General features: G+C 39.5%; 2 protein-coding genes across 2 annotated transcripts; one reads left to right on the top strand and one right to left on the bottom strand.

The window, feature by feature from the left end:
- Positions 1-214: 214 nt before the first annotated feature.
- Positions 215-7,892, top strand: opn3 (opsin 3). The gene is made up of 4 exons (XM_010734592.3): positions 215-695; positions 2,583-2,902; positions 6,222-6,473; positions 7,101-7,892. Exons 1-4 carry the CDS (start codon positions 377-379, stop codon positions 7,368-7,370), a joined length of 1,161 nt encoding a protein of 386 aa, XP_010732894.1. The 5' UTR covers positions 215-376; the 3' UTR covers positions 7,371-7,892.
- Positions 7,893-8,757: 865 nt separating this feature from the next.
- kmo (kynurenine 3-monooxygenase) lies at positions 8,758-19,241 on the bottom strand. Its single transcript, XM_010734589.3, has 15 exons — positions 19,013-19,241; positions 18,606-18,675; positions 18,324-18,421; positions 17,618-17,707; positions 17,437-17,485; positions 16,197-16,284; positions 13,905-14,070; positions 13,706-13,777; positions 12,570-12,691; positions 11,905-12,052; positions 11,768-11,825; positions 11,595-11,677; positions 10,882-10,983; positions 10,734-10,793; positions 8,758-9,273 (listed from the first exon to the last, which is right to left on the bottom strand). Exons 1-15 carry the CDS (start codon positions 19,070-19,072, stop codon positions 9,127-9,129), a joined length of 1,413 nt encoding a protein of 470 aa, XP_010732891.2. The 5' UTR covers positions 19,073-19,241; the 3' UTR covers positions 8,758-9,126.
- Between the last annotated feature and the right edge of the window lie 1,609 nt (positions 19,242-20,850).

Below are 20,850 nucleotides of genomic sequence, written 5' to 3'. Positions count from 1 at the left end.
GTGAAATATTTACATCAAATACAAGTAAAATACTGAATTATCTGTAGATGAATCATTTTTATATATATCGGAGGGCTCTTTTTCTTCTTAAACGCTCCCTTTATGTATTTTGCAAACGTAGTTTTAAATGCCATAGACTCCGTATTATGTGAAAAATTATTTTACTTTGAAAGCACAAGCGGAAGTGTACCGTCTATGACCCGTGTGGCTTGACGGCGTCACATTGACCCACTTTCAGCAAACAGCGGTCTGGGCTCGGTTTGAATTAGCGGCGCGGGGAGCGCGTGGAGGAGAGACGAGTGTCTCGCGTGAAGGACGCGCACGCTGTCACACCGCGCGGCAGCACAATGCTGGAAACCAAGTTTTTAAACACGCAATGAATCCTGCCAACGAAACCAGCGCCGAGAGAAGTACAGAACAATATGTTTTCACAGTGGGCACCTACAAACTTCTCGCTTTTACCATCGGCACTATTGGAGTATTCGGCTTTTGTAACAACGTTGTTGTCATCGTACTCTACTGTAAATTCAAGAGGCTGCGGACGCCCACTAATCTGTTACTGGTCAACATAAGTTTGAGTGATTTTCTGGTGTCGGTCTTCGGTGTAAACTTTACGTTTGCTTCGTGCGTCAAAGGCGGGTGGACTTGGAGCCAGGCGGCATGCATCTGGGACGGCTTCTGCAACAGCTTATTTGGTGAGAAATAAAATAAGGGAAATAATATTTGTTTGTACTGGCATATGTTTTACATTATACATAAAATGTGAAATGAAATAGTTGGAATAAGACGAATGTATGTTTTCTCCAATTGACCCTTAATTATTCGTGTATCACTATTGAGCAAACATTCATCATACTCTGACATAAATCACAATATGAGTAGTATGTAAATATGCAGAAAGCAGAGATGAGTTTCCAGCATGAAGGAAGGATAATCCACATAGAAATGCGTTTAAATATTGGTAAAAGCTATGAATATATTTCCTCTGGCACATTTCCTCATTTAATTTGCACATTGTAAAATACAGACTGGATTAAAAACAGTTTACTATCTCCTCCCACTGTGAGCTGCAAATGACGACCTTGAATCCTTTATAATTATATACAATTGTCTCCTGTATTTATCAGACAGTGTGTGTGTGTGTTTTTTCTATGCAAATTGAGCATATTCTGCAGGTTATATCTGCACACAGAGGAATGTTTTTCTCTCCACCGGCGCGCCTACAGCTCCTGTTTTACTGTAACGTGACTGCCCGTTAATAACTGTGTCCACCAGTGAAGTGTGAAGTGTGAGTGGACCCACAGGGTCATTCTCCAGGTCCCACTCGTCTCAGAATTATAGCTCAGGAGGATGGATGTATGATAACAAGCTCAGTAACAAACCCTCTTTTATCAGCAAATTATCAGCCACGCTTACTGTGGTTGATCTGCATTGCAAACATGTCACATGGTGGGGATTTCACGTGAAAACGGTGCAAAGTTGGTGTTTACATTTAGTTCCGTTGTCTTCTTTCGTCGCTGGAATGACATTGAGCAGAAAGGATGTGGTGTCCTGCTACTTTGGCGCACGCTCACATGGGCAGGACAGGAGCCTGGCAGATAATGGAGATTTCAATTACAGCCACATCCTGAGAACTCACCTGCCCCCCTTTCCCTATAGTCACTCACAGTAGAGCGCAGCAGCTGAAAATATATTGGGTGACATTTTTCCACATAGAACCCCAAGGTCATGCAGTTAACTATGGCATGATCACAAATCTGAAGAGCCTGGCTCTCATTACCTGCGGTGAATAGGATGGGAACAATATCTGCCTCTCTGCTGATACAGGTTGGAATATAAAAATTGAAATGTCCAAAAATAAATGCCATAGCTCTATCTGTGTCCTCTGCACATGAACATTGTCATCATATGTATACTCAGGAGAGGGTGGTGTCTGTGTGCCCGACACACACATGGACCACAAAGGCTGCAGCAATCAGCCATGGTAGTTCTGTCACTGCATGTTTGTCCTACTGAAACACTAGCTGGGTGGCGTCGGCTCAAGCTGAGTGCACAGCCTAAAACTAGTCATTGTATAGTTTGTTTGTAATTTATGTGTCTGTTCAGTGAGGCTTTTCATGTGCTGCTCCCATTAATTGAGAGATTAGTGAATTGCAGACAGAGATAAAGAGGGTATTGGAGGATGTAATTGGATAGATGGATTGACAAAAAGATACAGAAAAACTGACTCTGGCTTGCACATGTGCTCTTTGACTCACGTGTCATATACAGTAAATATGTAGATAAAATGATGCACAAGATGAACATAAGCTAGAAATATCTGAATATGTGACCAGTATACCGTTAGTAGCTCTTCACTTTGTGTGGAAAAAGCAGGCTGTAAATACAGATGCATTTCTGAGAGGTGTGTGCGTGGGAGAGTCTTTCTGTGAGTTGTCAAGGATTCACAACAAAATGCTTGAATGTGATTTTTCAGGTGCAAAATATTCAGAATTGTGTTAATACTTGTCCAGTCCAAAGAGACGCCGAGTAGCCACTGACCCAGATCCAGCAGTTAAGTGTCTGTCTCCCTCCACTGCTAGGAATCGTTTCCATCATGACTTTGGCTGCTCTGGCCTATGAGCGCTATATCCGGGTGGTCCATGCGCAGGTGGTGGACTTCCCCTGGGCGTGGCGTGCCATCGGCCACATCTGGTTGTACTCTCTGGCTTGGACGGGGGCTCCTCTGCTGGGGTGGAACCGCTACACGCTGGAAATCCACCAACTGGGCTGTTCTCTGGACTGGGCATCTAAGGACCCAAATGATGCCTCATTCATCCTCTTCTTCCTCCTGGCCTGTTTCTTTGTGCCAGTGGGAATCATGATCTACTGCTACGGAAACATCCTCTATACAGTGCAAATGGTAAGTCATGCAGATGTGCTTTAGTTGCGCGTTAGCACATTAAGACCAAGGGGCAACCTCTGTGGTTGCCAATGCAGAAGTGCCAAAAACTGTAGTTCCTCAAATGTCCACTTGAGGCTGGCTACAAAACTAGTCAGTCTCTATAAGTCCCCATGTTAAAATGTCCAACTTCACAGCAGAAATAAACAGTTAGTATGTATAGTAAGTTATGCATAATTAACATCATGGCAGGTACCTGTCAATTAAAGCTGCCATGATTTTTAGATTAGCTGGGAGGTGGAAAAAGTAGGACTACCAACATCGCCGTATATTCTTCAAAACGGATGACTGTAGAAATTTACAACTCTCCCTCACTAAAAAAAAACAAGTAATCATTATTATTTTCTATTATATCTCAGTGTTCACAGGTTCAGTCATAGTGAAATGTACCTCTGTAAGCTCCTGCAATTTGTTAAAATTTCATCTGCTTACAATGGACACACTTTAACTGTCTTCAGTATCTCCATTTCCACCCAAATGTCTGCTACTTTTACCCCTTATGTACATGTCAACGAACATTTAATCTGCTTTCATTTCACTCTTCTACTGACAGTTCAACCACCTCCATCTTTTAATCTTCAAACATCAGTTCAGCTAATTTAACCGTGTACAGTTTGAGTGACACTTCAAACAACAACATACCTCAAAAACTTGTCTTATACCGTGTGTGCTTAGACTTCAACATCACTCACCTTGCATTTACATTGACACTTCAACTTCTTTGAACTTCATTAATTCAGAGACACCTTTGAGAGGCAGTTGCCATTGTCTTTCACACATGAACGGTCGTTAATTTATTACAACTGACTTCCAGGTCAATTACCTGGTCAGCTACACTGCATCTGACATTCAACTCCTTTTAGCACTTAGAGTTCAGTGTCACTCAGTTGACACCTTAACTTCCTTAATTGCTTACGTTGAAACTGAAAACTTCTTATAGCACTGTATGCCATTTCATCTGTTTCAGTATCTGTATTTTAACTAGTACTTAACAACTAAATCATCAGTCATCTGATTCAGTGATCCAGGGTTTCAAATGTTATTATTGAATTTCAGCCGTGACCATACGTACATTTTCTTCTGAAAATCGGTCCTTTTCTAATTAGAGATGTGAAATAAAGAATAAGATGTATGCCAAATATATATTCCGGACATTACTTTGGGCTAAAGTCTGGACAGATACAGACTTTCCAGACTCTTCTGGCTTTTCATTTTAATGACTCTCACTGGCCAAGTGCACTCCTCTTTCATTATGGGCTCCATTATCATAAGATGCTTCTCTGCCTTCGGGGCAGTACAGTGAAAATCATTTGGAAAGCTTATTGTTCCTTGTGCCTGTACTGAGCCTTAAAAGTGCAGCCTTAAGTGTCACTAATGTCTCAGGTCACAGAAGATAGTCTGGTAATATGCTGTATGTCGTGAGCAGGCTGTCAAGATGAGAGTTAAGAATTCACAGTGATGATTCCTGCAGAACTACTGGAGAAAGTATGTGTCACAGGAATTGGGGAGCTGTGAGATTCTCTCATCTGTTTGAGCCTGTGTCATCTTGACCTGTTTGTACCATGGAGCAGATGGCCCCTAAAGTGTTTGAACAGGATAGTATGTAAGCAAAAATCACTGTGCAGTTCTAATCATATGACACAAATGTCTATGAGCTTTACAATTTGGTGCAGCTGCTATCTTTCCTTCATTAAGTATTCACAACCTTGTAGGACATGCAAGCTGCTTCTTCCTCAGAGCCACAAGCTCGAGCACAGCAAAACTCCCTGAACACATCGGAGACCTGAGAGGACTTATTACATGTTCCAGTGTTTTGGGAGATACTTAGGAGATCTTCAAAGAGAAGTACTCTGAATCCCACAGAGTATTTTGGCGCAATATAAAAGCAGTTCGCCTGCTTTGAGAAAGCCAGAAAATCTCACTATAGACATGTGAAAATCTTAAATGTAGAACATAAATTAAAAACAGACCTTGTGAATTCATGAATAAAAATAGACGTTTGCAATGTGCAGTGATTCAATCAGCTTCTGTAGAGTCCCTGTCCTGAGGGAGTCTAGAAAATTGCTGTTTGCTCTATCATCTCATTATACCATTCACACTTTTGCTGAATGGTATAATCTAATCTTTAGTGTCATTCACTGAGTCTTTTATTGAGGTATTACAGTGTTATTTCCAGGGGCTATGGAAAAAAACACTATAAATATATAATAGTCAGTACTTTGAAAGCAGTTGTATGATCTTCAATATAAATGTTTTTAATACCAGACATCTCTCAGATTTTGCTAAAGCTGCTTTCATAAATGAGTTAAAACAATCCCATGTAGCTTTGAAAAAAAATAAAGTATACATCATACAAATAAATAATAAGATTTCTGCATTGAAATTGCTGACGCCATTGTGGGGTGCCCCAGGGCTCAGTTCTAGGTCCAGTTCTATTTTTAATTTACACGCTTCCACTGTCATATTCATAAACATAACATTTCCATTTTTACACAGATGATACCCAGATCTATCTAAGCTTGCCCCAAGTTATTTAGTAGATCTTCTAGTGTTCTATGTCCTTTCTTGTTCAGATGTGTCATTGCTGGTTGTTCCACGGTCCTGTGACAGGTGACAGAGCCTTTGCAGTCAGGCCTCCAAGACTATGGAATGACCTACCTGTCATTCATTGGTTGGTACCTGTCATTGGTTGGTACCTGAGGATATCAGGGCTGCAGAATCATAAATAATCATGTCATAAATAATAAATAACAACAAAGAGAGGACATAGATTCTCTTAGATTTCCATTAGATAATGTGCAAATGAGAAATATGTAAATTTTCTTTCCATAAAGTACTTGTTTCCTACTTTCCTATTTCTTGTACAGCTGTGTGGTTGTTCTCCCCTACTACCACCTTTATAGGTTGTTTGGTTCCGAACTACAGTCCCAATTTCCCAAGTTTAGGTTGTTTGGTTCATCAGGACTCAAAAAAAATATTAAGAAAGGAGGAATTTGTTTAGTTCATTAGTTTTTGTGTACAGTGCTTCCTGCTCATAGACATCCACAGTGAGAAGATGTTACAAAGAGGCATGAAGTGGCTAGTCACAAACCAAAAAGGTTGGGAACCAGTGATTTAAGTCATTTCTGACCAACGCTAAATGGTTATTTTAGAATGAGTTCAAAATCTCTGCAGACACTAGCAGAATCATTGCATCAGATTGGTGTGGTGATGTGGTCACAAGACTTAACAGACACAAGTCTGTCTAGTCTAGAATCTTACTTTCTCCTGTTTCTTGCAGCTGCGCTCCATCCAGGACCTCCAGACAGTTCAAATCATCAAGATCTTGCGGTACGAGAAGAAGGTCGCCGTTATGTTTTTCCTCATGATCACCTGTTTCCTGTTGTGTTGGACGCCCTATGCTGTAGTGTCCATGATGGAGGCCTTTGGCAGGAAGAACATGGTGTCTCCCACAGTAGCCATCATCCCCTCATTCTTTGCAAAGTCCAGTACAGCCTACAATCCCCTCATCTACGTGTTTATGAGCAGAAAGGTTTGTAGTTCTGCATTCCTGTAAATATTAGTTTTGAAAAGTGAAGTTAAGAACTTTTTGTTTCAATTCTGGGTCAACTTCATCTACTACAAAAATTGGAACATAAGTAAACCATGAGCACGTTCTTGCTCTCTGTAGCTGGTGAGGGTTTCAAAGGTTTAATCATCATTCTATATATTCAATGTTTGGTGGGAGAGGTCTGATTGGCCACTCACTGTGTGTTCAGTCGATTTTTGTTCCCTGAACTCAACAAATAGGGCAAATCAATAGCATCTCGTCAGAGGCAATGCTTTCCTCTCCTCTTGTGCTCCAGTTAGTTTTTTTAAGTAGAAAAAACAGTGTCAGAGTATTTTTTAGTTATAAAAGAAACTGTATATAAATTTGTACACAGAATAGTCTATTAGTGGAAGTGTTTTCCGAGCATTAATATGTATATGTAAGTATGCATGTATTGTGTGTGTAGGAGTAAAATTGTCAGTTACATTAGTTTTAGTTTGCTACCAGCCTTGGAGACTAAAGATATATTGTGTGTTTCACACACATATATATGTTAGGAATTGCTGCCATTTCATCCCTGTGTTAAACACCATCATTTAAATTCCTCCCTTTGCGTCCATCCTCTCACAGTTCCGGCGCTGTTTGCTGCAGCTGCTCTGTTCACGGCTCTCTTGGCCTCAAAGCCTAAAAGAGCGGCCCCTTGCTCCAGTTGAACGTCCCATCCGACCGATCGTCATGTCTAGGGCGTGCAGTGCCAGAGACCGGCCCAAGAAGAGGGTGACTTTCAGCTCCTCATCGATCGTCTTCATCATCACCAGCGATGACTTCCACCACCTGGATGTGACTTCCAAGACTGGAGATTCCACAGAGGTTAATGTCATTCAAGTGAGGCCATTGTGATCCACAAGGACTGGACTTCTCAACGCATCACTCAGTATGCCTTAGGACCTAACATGCAATCCAAGCCAAAATAATTCTGTCTGACCTCCCAGGACATTTTTACATCCACAAGCAGTTACAGACTTCTTGCGACTAATTGTAAATACCCAACTGTCAGCCCAAGATCTCAACTAAATGTATTTCCTGACAGTGTTTTGTTTAAGCAGGTAGAAAGTGTAACATCGTCCTCTCACAGCAGCTGTGGTGATACAAGTACATAATGATGTAGTTAACAGCTAGTAATATGTTTCTCTTGGAAAAACAACCACACCTTTTTGTCAACTGCAGAACTGTGTCGAGTATTTAGACGCCACGGATCAACATGTGATAGCAGATGTTTTTGGTTGGTACCCAACTACTATGTGTAAAATGGAAAATAAGCCTTAGCTCCTTAGTCATAAACCATAACACACAAACTGACATTATTGTGTATGCATTCAATAAAGAGATCCTATTTTGAGCTACCTAATTTGTGTACTTTATCTCATTTCCATCTAAACCTGCAGTGTGACAAGAGCAGTCACTGTGACATGGCATTTGGAATTATATGTATGAAGACTACAGTGTAATTAAATAAGAGGAGATGAGACTGGGACTTCAGAATGCTCCAGTGAGACACTCCTTTCATAACCCCCTGAGCTGTCAGCTATGAATAGACTTGATTAATGGATTTCCATAGCTGATAAAACCCTTTTTCATCGACGATTGAGTGACTGAGTGAATGGTCTTTGTTTATATACTGAATATATTATTACTATTACTATTACAGACCGATACAGACATTATGGAAAATGCGCTTGTTTGCTTTCTTTCTAAGAAACAGATGAGAAGATGAGAACACTCTCATATCTGTTTGATATATATGAAGCTATATCTAGCAGCTGGTTAGCTTTGCTCAAGATAAAAGAAACAGCTGGCCTGGGGAAGAAATGCACATATAACAGTATATAGCTAAATCAGGTGCATCTCAGTTCAAGGGCAGCAAATTTCCAAGAGAAAAAGAGAAAACTTGTCTTTTTACTCTCCAGTTTTATAGACAGAGTAAACAAATGAGATATAATGTGTTAATTAGTTAACGTTCTGCTACCTGGATATGTCTTTTAACTTTTGAAAGCCATGCTAACTGTTTCCACTGCCTACTGGCAGCTTCATGATTAAAGGACTGATTTAAGTGGTATCAGTGAAGGTGACAATATGTCAGTATTGTTTTGCCAACTTGTTTCTGCTGCCCCCAAGTGGCCAAAAAATGTCAGGTTTAAGAATTTGTTGATCCAGATTTGATATGGTCCCAAAATGTTCCTCATTTTGCACAAAGTACAAATCCTTAAGGCAAAATAAAAACAGTAACTATGACCTGAGGGAACATTTATTTGCAATTCATGTAAAAGTGTAAACTTAAACAGCATGTACCCCAGCCCCTGCCTGAGAGTTTAATACTGGCATTTTTGTTTTCACATTAAAAATAATGATGGCATAAAAAGCCTCAAATCTAAAGACTGATAAAATCCACTGTTGCACTCCTGCAGTCACACCATTATCAGTAAAACACTAAAATATTATCAGTCATTATGAGTGGTATACATTAAGACAATGTTTAGAATCATAAATTAATTTGCCTTTCGTTGAATGATTCAATCAAATCACTCAAATTTGAGTTCATTTTTAGTGGTTGGTGCTCCAATCTTTGCATTAGCCAGATCAGAGACAGTACCAGTGCTCATGGGGTCCTCAGGGCCATGAGCCTATTCCACATTTTCTCAGCAGGGATGATGAGCTTGTTGATATCAGGAGGATTTTTAATGAGCAGGAAGGATCCTCCCAAAACCAATCCTGTAGCACTGACCAGCAGGCCATAGTTTATGACCTGTGAAAAGTACATTTGAAAACACCTTCGTATCAGACTGGGTAAATGAATTCCATTTTGAGAAACATTAGTAACTCAAAAGCACATCACAAATGCAAAGAAAATACCCTATCGTGTATCATATATCATATTTACTTTATGTCTTGAATAACACTTTTTTAAATAAAACGGGGCCATAGTTGTTAGATAACGACCAGGGCCTCTGAGCACACTCTGAGCTTCACAACAGCTCTTGCTACATCTACAGTATAAGGCATTGCCAATTGGTCATTAGTCTACAAACAAGAAAATATAATAACCTTAGTGGTCCAACATTGTTATCTGACTCTGTAGATGCTTCTACGTTATTTATCTGTCTGTTGTGTCTGAGTGAGACACCCCTATCCTCTGACCTCTGTTACCATAGCAATGGTCAGAATGGCACCTGCTTTCCTAAACACAAACATACAGTTGCTTTGTACCTCAAGAAGTCAGTGTCCCCATAACCATCTAAGATTTAATACTATCCCTATAGTGACTTCAAGACCTATGCTTGACCCTGTGTAACCCCCATATATGGCATGGTAGAATAAACAATTTGATCACAAGGTTTTCTCAGCAAAGAATTTATATCCTTATAGCACCAGCATTCGGAAAGACTGAATGTCTACAGTCACGGTAGCAGCCTTGAGAGGCTGGCACAGTGGTGCTTTGAACTACACCCTAATATAAGCATACTAACACAGTTACAAAGGGAATATAATTTGATAAATTAAAATGCAGTGCATTGGACATGGTGCTAGTAGAAAACAATTACAGGGGATCACCAAAGTCAGTAGGATTCAACCTCTGGGGAACATGAATGTCTGTAGAAAATTTCAGCCTGGTCAAAAAAAGGGGTGACAGCAATCGCCTGGATAAAAATCAGACTTAAGTAGTTCAATCCCAAATATCAGACAGCAGACCTGTTGTCCATGTCAGTACCACACTGTGTTATTATTTTGTTAACAATTAAGTTCTACTACTGTATTTGCTGCTTCATACAGATTTCACCCTCAGATAGAGGTCATTTTGCCCTTTGCCCAGACATCACTGCAGATATAATCAATTTACAGAGGAGGCTGTGAAATCCCTGCTGTCCTTGTGTGTGGACCATTAGCACAGAAGCCATCAGTACAGGTCACATCTAAAGGTTCAACCCAGTGCCAAGGACTAACCAGCTCATTTACAGGCAAACTTGAGAAAGCAGAACTACTTCTTTATGCAGCAAAGTTCCGTGTTGGTGGTAGAATAATTCAGATGTTTCTAAAAGGGTTTCTAAAAGTATTTACCCAGTGCTAGGTGCTGATAATACTTCAAAAGAGAATTACAGTGTTAAAATGTTTAAAGGTTTGAAATATCCCCACAAAAAGCAAATTGTAGGCAGGGAAGATGAAATGAAAGAGTTGAAATAGAGGACTCATTTTCTCAAAATGTCTTACTTTGTTTTGCCATTGCCAGCGCTCCACACACTCATGGTACCGCGTCCTGGTGAAAGTGACCTGAAGACAGTGAAAGGCAACAAATAACAGATTTCATATACAGCAATGTGACTGTAATTTTATTGATTTTGTTCATTAGGACACTTACCATTGTGTAAAGTGGAATTATTGTCTTTGGCATGAGGAAGTGGAGCAAGTTATCAACACGTTTTCTGAAAAGGAACCATCTGGAGTTGACATGGGCTCGCATCTACAAAACAAAAATATTGCATATGTAAGTGAAGTGTTTCTGGACGAAACACAACATATTATCAGTCCACTAATCCCTCTCCTTTTAGTTCCCTTTTGGTTTCCTGGGGGAAACATCTGGCTACTAAATCTTCCACTATAGCCACCAGCTAGTTGCTACATTTCTCTGCTGTCGTTTGGTGCTGGGCGGGTTGTGTACAGTGAGTTTTTTTTTTTTTTTTACTTATTTGCTAAAAAGAAATGTCTTTTGCAGCCAAAAACAATGTTGATTAGAGCAGTTAGTGTGAACCAAAGTGGTAAACCAAACAAAAAGCTTAAAGAAGCTATAAAGCTCTGTAGAGCTGAGGGGAACTTGGAAGTTGCTAATAATACTCCGTGGATTTGTCTCTATAAATGACACCTTTCACATTACACACATTTGATTATTTATTATAGAAATACCATTTACCACTTGTAATGGAGTATTCTTATACTGTGGTTATTCCACTTTGCTTTAAGTAAAAGATTTCTTCACTTCATTTCAAGTCACCACCTCTAGAATAATAGAGTAAATCTGCATGCACATTTATAAGTATGGGGTTAAATTGGACATATTGAATAAATATGCATTACTTCAACGTAGTTGTACATGGCCAGGTCTGCGATTGCATGGTCGTCTGGAACTCGCACTCTGGTGTACTCAGGCAGAACAGCACCTGAGCAGATAGAGGAAAAAAGGCAGATTTTTCTCATGCATTGTCATTCTCTGTGTCCCCTTTAATCTTTGTTCATTTACCGATACTTACTGAAATCCTCATTGAACTGTTCCATTACTTCTTCAAAGACAATGCAGTCCTCAAAGCCCTATTAAGCATGAATGGATGAATGAGTCCCCATTAAATAGTTTTCTGCCTCTTCTCCTCCTCCATTTAGTGTTACTTACAGCGTTCATCCCCTGCCCGTAGAAAGGAACCACTGCATGGGCAGCATCGCCCATAAGGACGCATTTGTCACCAATGTGATATGGGGTACACTTGACAGACACCATGGCCTGCGCAGGCAATCGGAAATAATCTCTCTTGAGAGTATCACTGTGAGACGCAGAAGGAAATAAAACAATCATAACTCATTGTGAGTTATTCATTTGGACAGTAGTTTTTTTTTTTTTTGCTTGTTACAAAAGCATCTGTCACATCTGAGTAAGCTGAAACAGCCATGCTCTGTCTGACCTGATGAAGTCAAACAGCCAAGCACAGGATTGGAAGCATGAATTCAGATTTTTATTTCGGCCTATGCAATCCAAATCATGTCGACCCAGAGAGGAGTGAATGAAGCCTCAAGCGTTACCATTATGCCTTCACTATCTCTCTGTCACCCACAACATATGGTTCACCTCAAATTAAAACCACTGCACAAAGCCATGTTACTGTAAGTCTGTAATTTCACACATCACAGATTATGGCTGTGGATGTCCTGGAGTCAATGGGATGATGGGAAATGATAGTGTTTTGGAGGATGCCTTGGATGAAGAGATAAAGGCAGGAGGGGAGAAAAGGGGGAGACAGAGAGAGGGAGAGGAGGTTGGGTGGAGGTGAGAAAGTTACTTACACTCCTATTAGTGGTATGGCATCAGAGAAGTATTTCTGGAAAAACTCGATGACTTCATTTCCGGTGGTGATCTTCTCAAACTCTTCGAAGGGCATGAAGAGGGTACAGGTAAATGTCTTGTCCTAAATTGGAAAACAAACAGTGCACAGCGATGTTACCTCTCAAATCCATTTAAGTGTACAGACTGGTCTGGGAAGTGATTTTTTTTCCTAGGATGCTGAGGGGAGAGTCACGTTGTTCATCCATTCTATTTCAACTATCCAGTATATTCAGTATATATCCAATATATTTATAGCTTAATCTATGATAATACATCATCGTGTAAGACAAATAAAGTATCTGTGATAAAATATTCTTAATGCAAGGTTCACTTCATTTACATCTCCACCTTTCAGATGTATCCACTGAGCAAGGCTTGCTTTTGGTATCATTTATCACAGACAGATAACAAATGTTCTCAAGGTTGAGAATGAACCCTTGCACTCAAATAAAGTAGCATTGTTACATTCTTTTCATGCTCCATGCTGAACTCATTATGGGAGCGTACATCCTCAATGCAAACGATTATAAAATAAACTCCACCCAGTGCGGGTGATGGATGAAAGTGCACACGAGGTTGTGAGTGTGCAATTATGTGCCCATCTGAGTAGATGCTATCTATCAACATCACAAAGTCCTCCTGAGGACCTTTTAGCGCTGTCTCTGTTACCATGGTACCAAAGGAAGTGTTTTGTTTTTCTTAGACATAAGGTGCTCAAGGAACTAGAAAAAAAACAAAGGGGCTGAGTGTTGAAGTCAGCTGTCTTAACCTGGTCTCACTGCTCAGTCAGCCATGCGGAAAACAGAGGTGTCTGACAAGAGCAGACTGGTAAGAAGAAGGACACAACTGCTATGTGGAAGTAGGTTAAGATTTCTGATGTGTAAGCCTCTACTGGCTGAGAAGCATCTGTAAACAAGGCTCATTAACTCTGTAAGGACATCCCAGAGGTGAATCATGTCCTGAAATTCTCTGAAGTGATTATGCTTTTTTTCTGTAACAGTTAGCAGTTGCTTCTATTGGTCAGTTTTTAACTAGAGTTTGTGCAAACAGTGTAGATATAAAACACCAGAGACAGGAAAATAACATTCACACTCACCAAATTGGGCAGGGCGATCATCATGAATGTGTTTCTTGGCCAGATGTGCAGATAATTAGGCTTCATGGCAAACTGGGGGTGATGATGAAAACGAAATAAACAAAGAGACACCTACAATGGTGCCTAGAAATGCAAATCTAACACAAGAAGCATCTCACCACCTTTAACAAAAAGAGCAGCACTGCACAGGAGGACTGACCTCTCCATTTATAGGTGGCATGGTGAGCTCCATGTAGCCATGGGGGATGTAGGTCTGGCTATAGTTGAAGCGGCTGCGACGAAGGAATTGCTTGCGGATGGCAGAGAAAGCTCCATCACAGCCTACAATCAGGTCTGCCTTGATCTGCTCCTCTAAGCCATCTGACCTGAGAAACACACCAGTAACATAACAAATTAACTTCAGTGTACAGTATACTGACATCCATGTGTATATAAGCAAATTAACTTCGCTTTACTAGATGCTAATTAATTCAACAGTGTTTAGCCTGAGGGTTCTTGACATTCCAAAAATAAATAAAATAAAAATAGCAGTAAGCAGCATTCTGCACGTTCCATAATATAATGACCAAAGGCAGCCTTCATCAGGCTTCCCAGAAGCAATGTCCAAATGCCTATGCACCTGTCACCCAGGCCGACACTTAGTGTGTAAATAGCGTTCCTTTGTGGATGTTTAGCCTGAAAAAAAAAGAGGCCTCAGGCTAAGTGCTTCGTGTTTGATTCAGACAAAAGTGTAATGTTGCAGGCTGAGAGCTGTATATTTGAGCTTTTCTTTCACACACTTGACCTTTTTACCATTTACGCTTTGGGAGTATCTTTATCAGTATCAGATAATTGATATTCATTCAAATGAAGATTTGACCTCAATGATACAAAAATAGTTACGGTTAAGATTAATTTCAGAATCAAATAATGTTCAGATCATAACAGCTGCATTACAAGCTAGTCACCAAATATACAGCATTTCACTGGCTTTAAATCGGAACGGAATCTGTACCAATTGAATTTGTGTGTTTTAGTATGATGTACCACATAGAAAGGGTTCCTGCCACAGTTCCTGTTGTTAGTTAAACATCACACATTAATGACCCGTGTGGAAATGCTGGTGTGCATCTATAAAACTCAGTGTTAAGTACATCTGAACATATTCGTCTTAGCACTCTATCATCTCATCTAATGATCCTTGCAGGAACCTAATGACGTTGTTTGTTGCCAGATTGCTTTAAACAGTATTCCGAACAATTAGACCCTGATCCAAATTGCTGCAGAGTGTTTGACCCTGACATTACAGACATTGCCAAATGTAGCCGTGCATTTCGGGTCACATCTTTAATGAGGCTGTGCCTCACCGTGCATAGGTCCAGGGCTATGGGTTATAAAATAAAGTATTACAAAATTCCATTAGCAATCTATCCAATATGCTGTTAAGAATTTAATTGTGTAGAGTGACCAATAAATCGGTAAATTGACTTAGCGAGTTGTATATCTGACAATACATGGTTTGATGATGACAGTGTTGTGACAACCCATCTGTAATTTGCCTACCCCATGGGAGACTGATTCCACACAGCCCTCTACCTGAGGATACCATATCTGAAAAAACTAATCAGATTACAATACAGAATAGCGTTCAGAGATATTCTAAGACTCCATTAAGATGTTATTAGATTTAGTATGATTATACACCAGACTACAAGATAGGAAGCAGGCCATGTTCATCTATTTCATGCTGATGGCTATCTCTTAACATTTCCTGGTTAGTATGGGGGGAATCTGGCTATCATAGCAGCATCAGGCTGTCCAAGTACATTTTATTATAGAAGCTGGATAAAGTTAATTTGAGCAGTCGCAGTTCAGCTACAGTGTAGATGGAAGGATGTGTTGTGGATGTGCTCAGTGCACACCAGGGTGAGTTTTGGATTCAAGGCACAATCAAAATGTTTACGTAAAACTTTAATTAAAGTGCAGAGACCCACTTGTTTAACAAGATGCATGTTGGACATAAGAATGAGTCAATAAATAGCAATGACCCCACAACTGGATCATACACATTTTAGATAAGGCTGAATCCAATTTAAAAACGCTGTGATCAAATTAAACAGAGTTCGAGCTGCTGTATATTATTGTGTTAATCATTCACTGCATGCGTACGCTAATGTCCACAACAAAAACGGCCAGGAGGTGTTTCAGTGTTAATTGGGTTGTAAATTGTGCACCACATTTCCCTCAAGGACAACCAATTACAGAGCTACTAAAAAGTCACGCGCAGAGGCTTTAAAGGTAACGTGCTTATCAGACCAGACCTTAGGCAGTTAACACGTACAAGAACGTGTGTTTACATCTAGATCCATAAAGTTACAATTTGGAAAAAAACATAGTTAAAACAAAGAATCTAAGTGAGCAGGTCATTGTTTAACCTTCATGTCTTATGTGTTTGTGTGTCTATGAGAGTGTGTGCTGTGAGTACAGGGTTACACAATCAGTAACTATTTACCTGACAAAGGTCATTAGTCCTGTTTCAGCACTCCAGTCCTGCAGTTTGTAGTCAAAGTTCAACTTTGTGTTTGGATATGTCTCTGCCGCTGTGGGAGTCAAAAAAGGAGCTTATATTATAGATGCAGGCATGTTATAACACTGGCTGTTTAATATGAATGTAATATCTTATGTAAATACACACAAAACATTCACAATTCTAATAAACTGCAGTAACACAGACTGTCAGCAAAGAATTAATGTTCCCCGCTGAAGAGGGATGACCTCCTGCTGATGAGCATGTATCTCATGAAAAACACGACACAGCAGTCAATGTGTCCGGTTTTGTGAAAATCAATGTTTTTGGATGTCACACTTTCTGAAATCTCTTTATCTCAATGTTCATTCCAGGAGTCTGAATTGAGCCAGATAAGAGCAACTGCCTTATAATCATTACTTTTTTTTTCAGCACACACTCAGCAGCAATCTAATTAAACACAAGCCCATGCTGCACCACATTATTTCGAAGCATACACTGAGACACTTCATCAAATATTGGGTAAAATCCTTTTAGTCCAAAAAGACGTTCCCTGATGTACTCATGCACTTAAAAGGCTCACATAAAGCCAACACACAGGGAGTATCTACAGAGGGTTAGGGCTCAGCTCGCTTAGCAAACAGCCTAATTTAGACAGTTGGTGAGAAGACACAAAACTTGGAGCTTTGTGGAGAGTTGATTTGTGATTGAAGAATGTACTCAGGGGATTAGACTTTAAACTTGATTAAGGCTTTTATATAATATAATAATATATATTAATTCCCTATATAATATGCTGTTTGAAAAAACGGACTGGTGATCCTTTAAAGCGATAGTATGTATGTTTTAAAAAAAGAAACAACTAATTCTTTCTCTTTCAAATGAGAAGTTGAATTCATTAGTAATAAAACTGTAAAAAATGAATACACAATGGGGTTAAGCTGCCACAGCCTTTTGGCCTCTTTAGACACAATGCCGTAACAGCAGCACTGCACTCTGAAACCCATTGTAACCAATGGGTCGTGCTGTGCCACAGCGTTCTTTCGCTGCGCTGAGCAAAGCACTGCACACAGCTCTGCTTATGGCAGCTAATGTTAGATAATGGTAGCAAAGTCTGGGTAGATATAGCAGTTTTCTGACTTGTGGTGCTATGTTGAACACATTTTCATACATTGATGTCAGAGGATTATTATTATCATTAGCTGAGTGGAAAAAGACACCTTACCTGTTAGCAGCTGTTTATTTAGATTGGCTCGGTCTACTGACAGGATGTACTGAAAGGAGAACAATGTGCACTCTGTGTAATTCAACAGACACTACAACTTCACAAAAAGAACTGTGACATTGTTTATTTAAATAGGAACAGGAAGCCTCTGTGGTTACTCTGACAACATTGACTATCTTACCTGGCCTTTCTTGCCATAAGGGATTGGAGATTGTTTCCCATTCTGGGAATGAATCATTCTTGCGTGCATGGGGATTCCCTGAGAGATGATCTAAGGAAAAAATATTAGTACAAATTTTAAAAATGATGTTAAATAGCATTTAGGATACATAATTCTGTATTGTGTTATATTCTGCGTTGTTAGAATCAATGTTTTCAGTCTTAGTTTCTACGTGGTTTAAGTGGAATCTGTGGTTTCTTGTGGTTTTCAAGTACTATCATGTCATGGACACCTCAGCTTGTCCATGTGGTCACACAGTCAGTAAACACCTTGTAAAGTGTGCCTTGTTTTGTCAGGCTGAAAACTCATGCAAGTGTAAAAGAAAGGGTCCGATGCAGAGTTCTCAGGCGTACATAACGTGGTCAGTGCAGCAAAATGTGAACCAACAAAAAAGATTGCTGACGTCAGAAGCCAGAATAAAACATCTTGCGTGAAATGCAAGCACAGAAAGCAGGGTGGACAGATTCCACAATGCCTGGACACATATTTAATATTTCATTATTAAAGATACTGTACATCAAAAAATAAAAAGAACCACCCACTTGACTCCACTTCAGTCAGTCTAACAAAGGCAGGAATAATGGATGACCTACACAAGTATATGCTACCAATATGTTTCTTGTCATACTACCAAAAAAGGTACAGTAGTGAGAATAGATTTGGTCACCTTCTCCTCCATTCCAACATGCTTCAGTGCTTGCCGGCCTCGGTGAGACAAAGCCAGGTTGATGCTTCTCCCCTTCACAATTTTGGCTTGCCGGATATCTGACCAAAATCAGACACACTCTGTGAAACTTTGAGTTACTCATTTAAAGGAACAATGGTTCTATTCACCTTCATGTGTGTGTATACTGTTCAGGATTATTGTATATTGGTACTCCTTAGAGAGCTGAGTGATGTGACAATGTTATTTACTTAAGTAGGTGATAAGGAGAGCTCTGAATACTACCTTCACGAGTTTCAAACACTTCCACATCAAAGCCTCTTTTGGCAAAGAAGCAGGCATTCAGTGCCCCAACCTTAATGATGAAAGACAACAAGGACAGTTCATTGAAAATCTTGCCAGAATTACAATGTTTTATCTATCATACATGAATAATTAGCACTTAACTCTACTATATTAACACTATATATGCTGCATAGCCAATCCTAAACACTCCTGCAATCTTATTTTATTCATCCCACACTTTTAAATGCAGTTTGAATGCAAAATACACAAAGGATTGATTTGATTTTCACCCAACAGAACTGTCACTTTAAAGAGGACAGTTGCCTTGGAAAACAAAGGTCAATGTGCATTTAAAACAAAGGGAACTGCCTAATAAAACAATGATTCACTTTCATTTTCTTTCTTACCAAACCACCACCCACCACTGCTACTTTTTTCTTGTTTGATCTGCTGGTCATTTGCTCCATTGTGCTGACGGTTCTCTGGTGGTCTGGCCCTCCTCACTGTCCAGGTCAAAATGATTTTCAGAAGTAGTTGGTAAAATTTTAAAAGAGGAGGAGCACAATGAGTCCCATGAATGTCATCGCTCTGAAACATCAGTTCCCCTTTCAAAGCAAACCCACATGTCAGAATAGGACTTTGCAATATGCAGCTCTGGTGTCAGGGAAACCAAAACCAGACACTCCTCCTTTGACTCAAGACAACTTATTTGGGTGGATCTTCACAGTTATGTCTCACAAAATCACTACCTGCCTGGCAGACATTAAGCCTATAGGTGTAAAAACGTTTTTTTTTTAAATACATTAAAATGTCTTTCAGAGATTTTCAGGAAAAAGCTAACCAAATAATAACCTGTGTCAAGTTGTTATTAGTAAAACCAAAGACATGTGTATTGGATTACTCCTCACAATGACTCCCAGTCAGGTAATGAATGTTCCTGAAGTGTACAGGTAAAAGAAATATGTCGCCATCTAGTGGCTATAATAACAGCCTTCTCGTGTTTTGTGTTTTTTTGTTGTTGTTGTTGTTTTGTTGTTGTTGTTTTTTTTACATATTTGAGGTGCTATGTTCAAATAGGTCTTGGCTTAAGTGTCCAAAGTTAATCCATTTGTTTTTCATCTATAATGATTTTTCACAGTACAAAAAAAGAAGGCATGGTGAAGGCAGGAAAACATAATGATTTTACCATTATATGTTTTCCTGCCTTCAAAACAAAGTAGGGAAATCTTTATTTTATGTAGTTGTATCCTAAAAAAATCTAAATCATCCACTACAGACACTGGTTTGACTGACGATCACCTTGAACTTACTCAAAGCATGCGCCACCAGTCAGAAACTAGCAACAAACAAAAAGATACAAAATTAACCAATATAACAATACCATAAACATCATCCATGTAACCTCAGAGTTTTCCAGTGGGCAAAGGACAAGTGAATTTAAGAGCAAATATACTGATAACATCATACATAGTGACATCAAACATATTAAATCCATAAGTCAAAAGGGATGGTAAGGAGGGAAAAAATATCAATTTGTCAAAATATGGGAACTATATGAAATGTAACAAATCACATATGTTTTTATGCAATAAGGCTGCAGAGACCCAGATAACTTGAGAGGTTCATTTTTATTGTTTCCTTCATTTATGTTATTTATGTTATTTCTTTTGTGTGGGTTAATGTCTGTATACATGTCATATTTCATGTACATCCTATTGCATTTGAATATTTTATTGTACTAGTACAATGGACAGATATCAAAACATCTGGACAAAATGCAAAGATAATAATGAAGTGAAACAATAAACTATAAACTATACTGCACATACTGAATGCTAAAGTGAAAATAAAATTAAAGTTTTGCAGAATGGGGAAGACTAATGTATTATATTTTGTTATCACCCGTTCCAGAGTACACCAAGTGGAGTGAGTAAATACAGCAGGTGACTGAAAAATATTCAAATCAGAAGAACAGTTATAACATTACATAAAGTCCATCCATCCATGATCTGTAACCACTTATCCTCATCAGGTGGGGCTGGAGCCTATCCCAGCTGACTTTGAGCAAGAGGCATGGTACACCCCGGACAAGAGACACTCACATTCACAACTATGGCCAATTTAGAGTCACCATTTAACCTATTAAGGTTCATGTCTTTAGACTGGGAGGAAGGCGGATTACCCAGAGAGGACCCACACAGACACGTGGAGAACATGCAAACTCCACACAGAAAGGCCAAAGCCG

Source organism: Larimichthys crocea, chromosome III, assembly GCF_000972845.2.
Source record: "Larimichthys crocea isolate SSNF chromosome III, L_crocea_2.0, whole genome shotgun sequence".
Lineage (NCBI taxonomy): Eukaryota > Metazoa > Chordata > Actinopteri > Sciaenidae > Larimichthys > Larimichthys crocea.
The sequence above is the reverse complement of the archived record's forward strand: the minus strand, read 5'-3'. Positions and strand labels throughout refer to the sequence as shown.

What these genes read in the sequence shown, in the direction of transcription:
- opn3 (XM_010734592.3), top strand. Translation starts at nt 377, where the DNA reads ATGAATCCTGCCAACGAAACCAGCGCCGAGAGAAGTACAGAACAATAT. An exon ending in TCCTCTATACAGTGCAAATG is followed by an intron (nt 2,903 to 6,221) that starts GTAAGTCATGCA and finishes TGTTTCTTGCAG; the next exon opens with CTGCGCTCCATCCAGGACCT. An exon ending in ACGTGTTTATGAGCAGAAAG is followed by an intron (nt 6,474 to 7,100) that starts GTTTGTAGTTCT and finishes ATCCTCTCACAG; the next exon opens with TTCCGGCGCTGTTTGCTGCA.
- kmo (XM_010734589.3), bottom strand. Translation starts at nt 19,072, where the DNA reads ATGGAGCAAATGACCAGCAGATCAAACAAGAAAAAAGTAGCAGTGGTG. An exon ending in AAATAAACAGCTGCTAACAG is followed by an intron (nt 16,285 to 17,436) that starts GTAAGGTGTCTT and finishes TGACTCCCACAG; the next exon opens with CGGCAGAGACATATCCAAAC. An exon ending in TGCCACCTATAAATGGAGAG is followed by an intron (nt 13,778 to 13,904) that starts GTCAGTCCTCCT and finishes CATCACCCCCAG; the next exon opens with TTTGCCATGAAGCCTAATTA.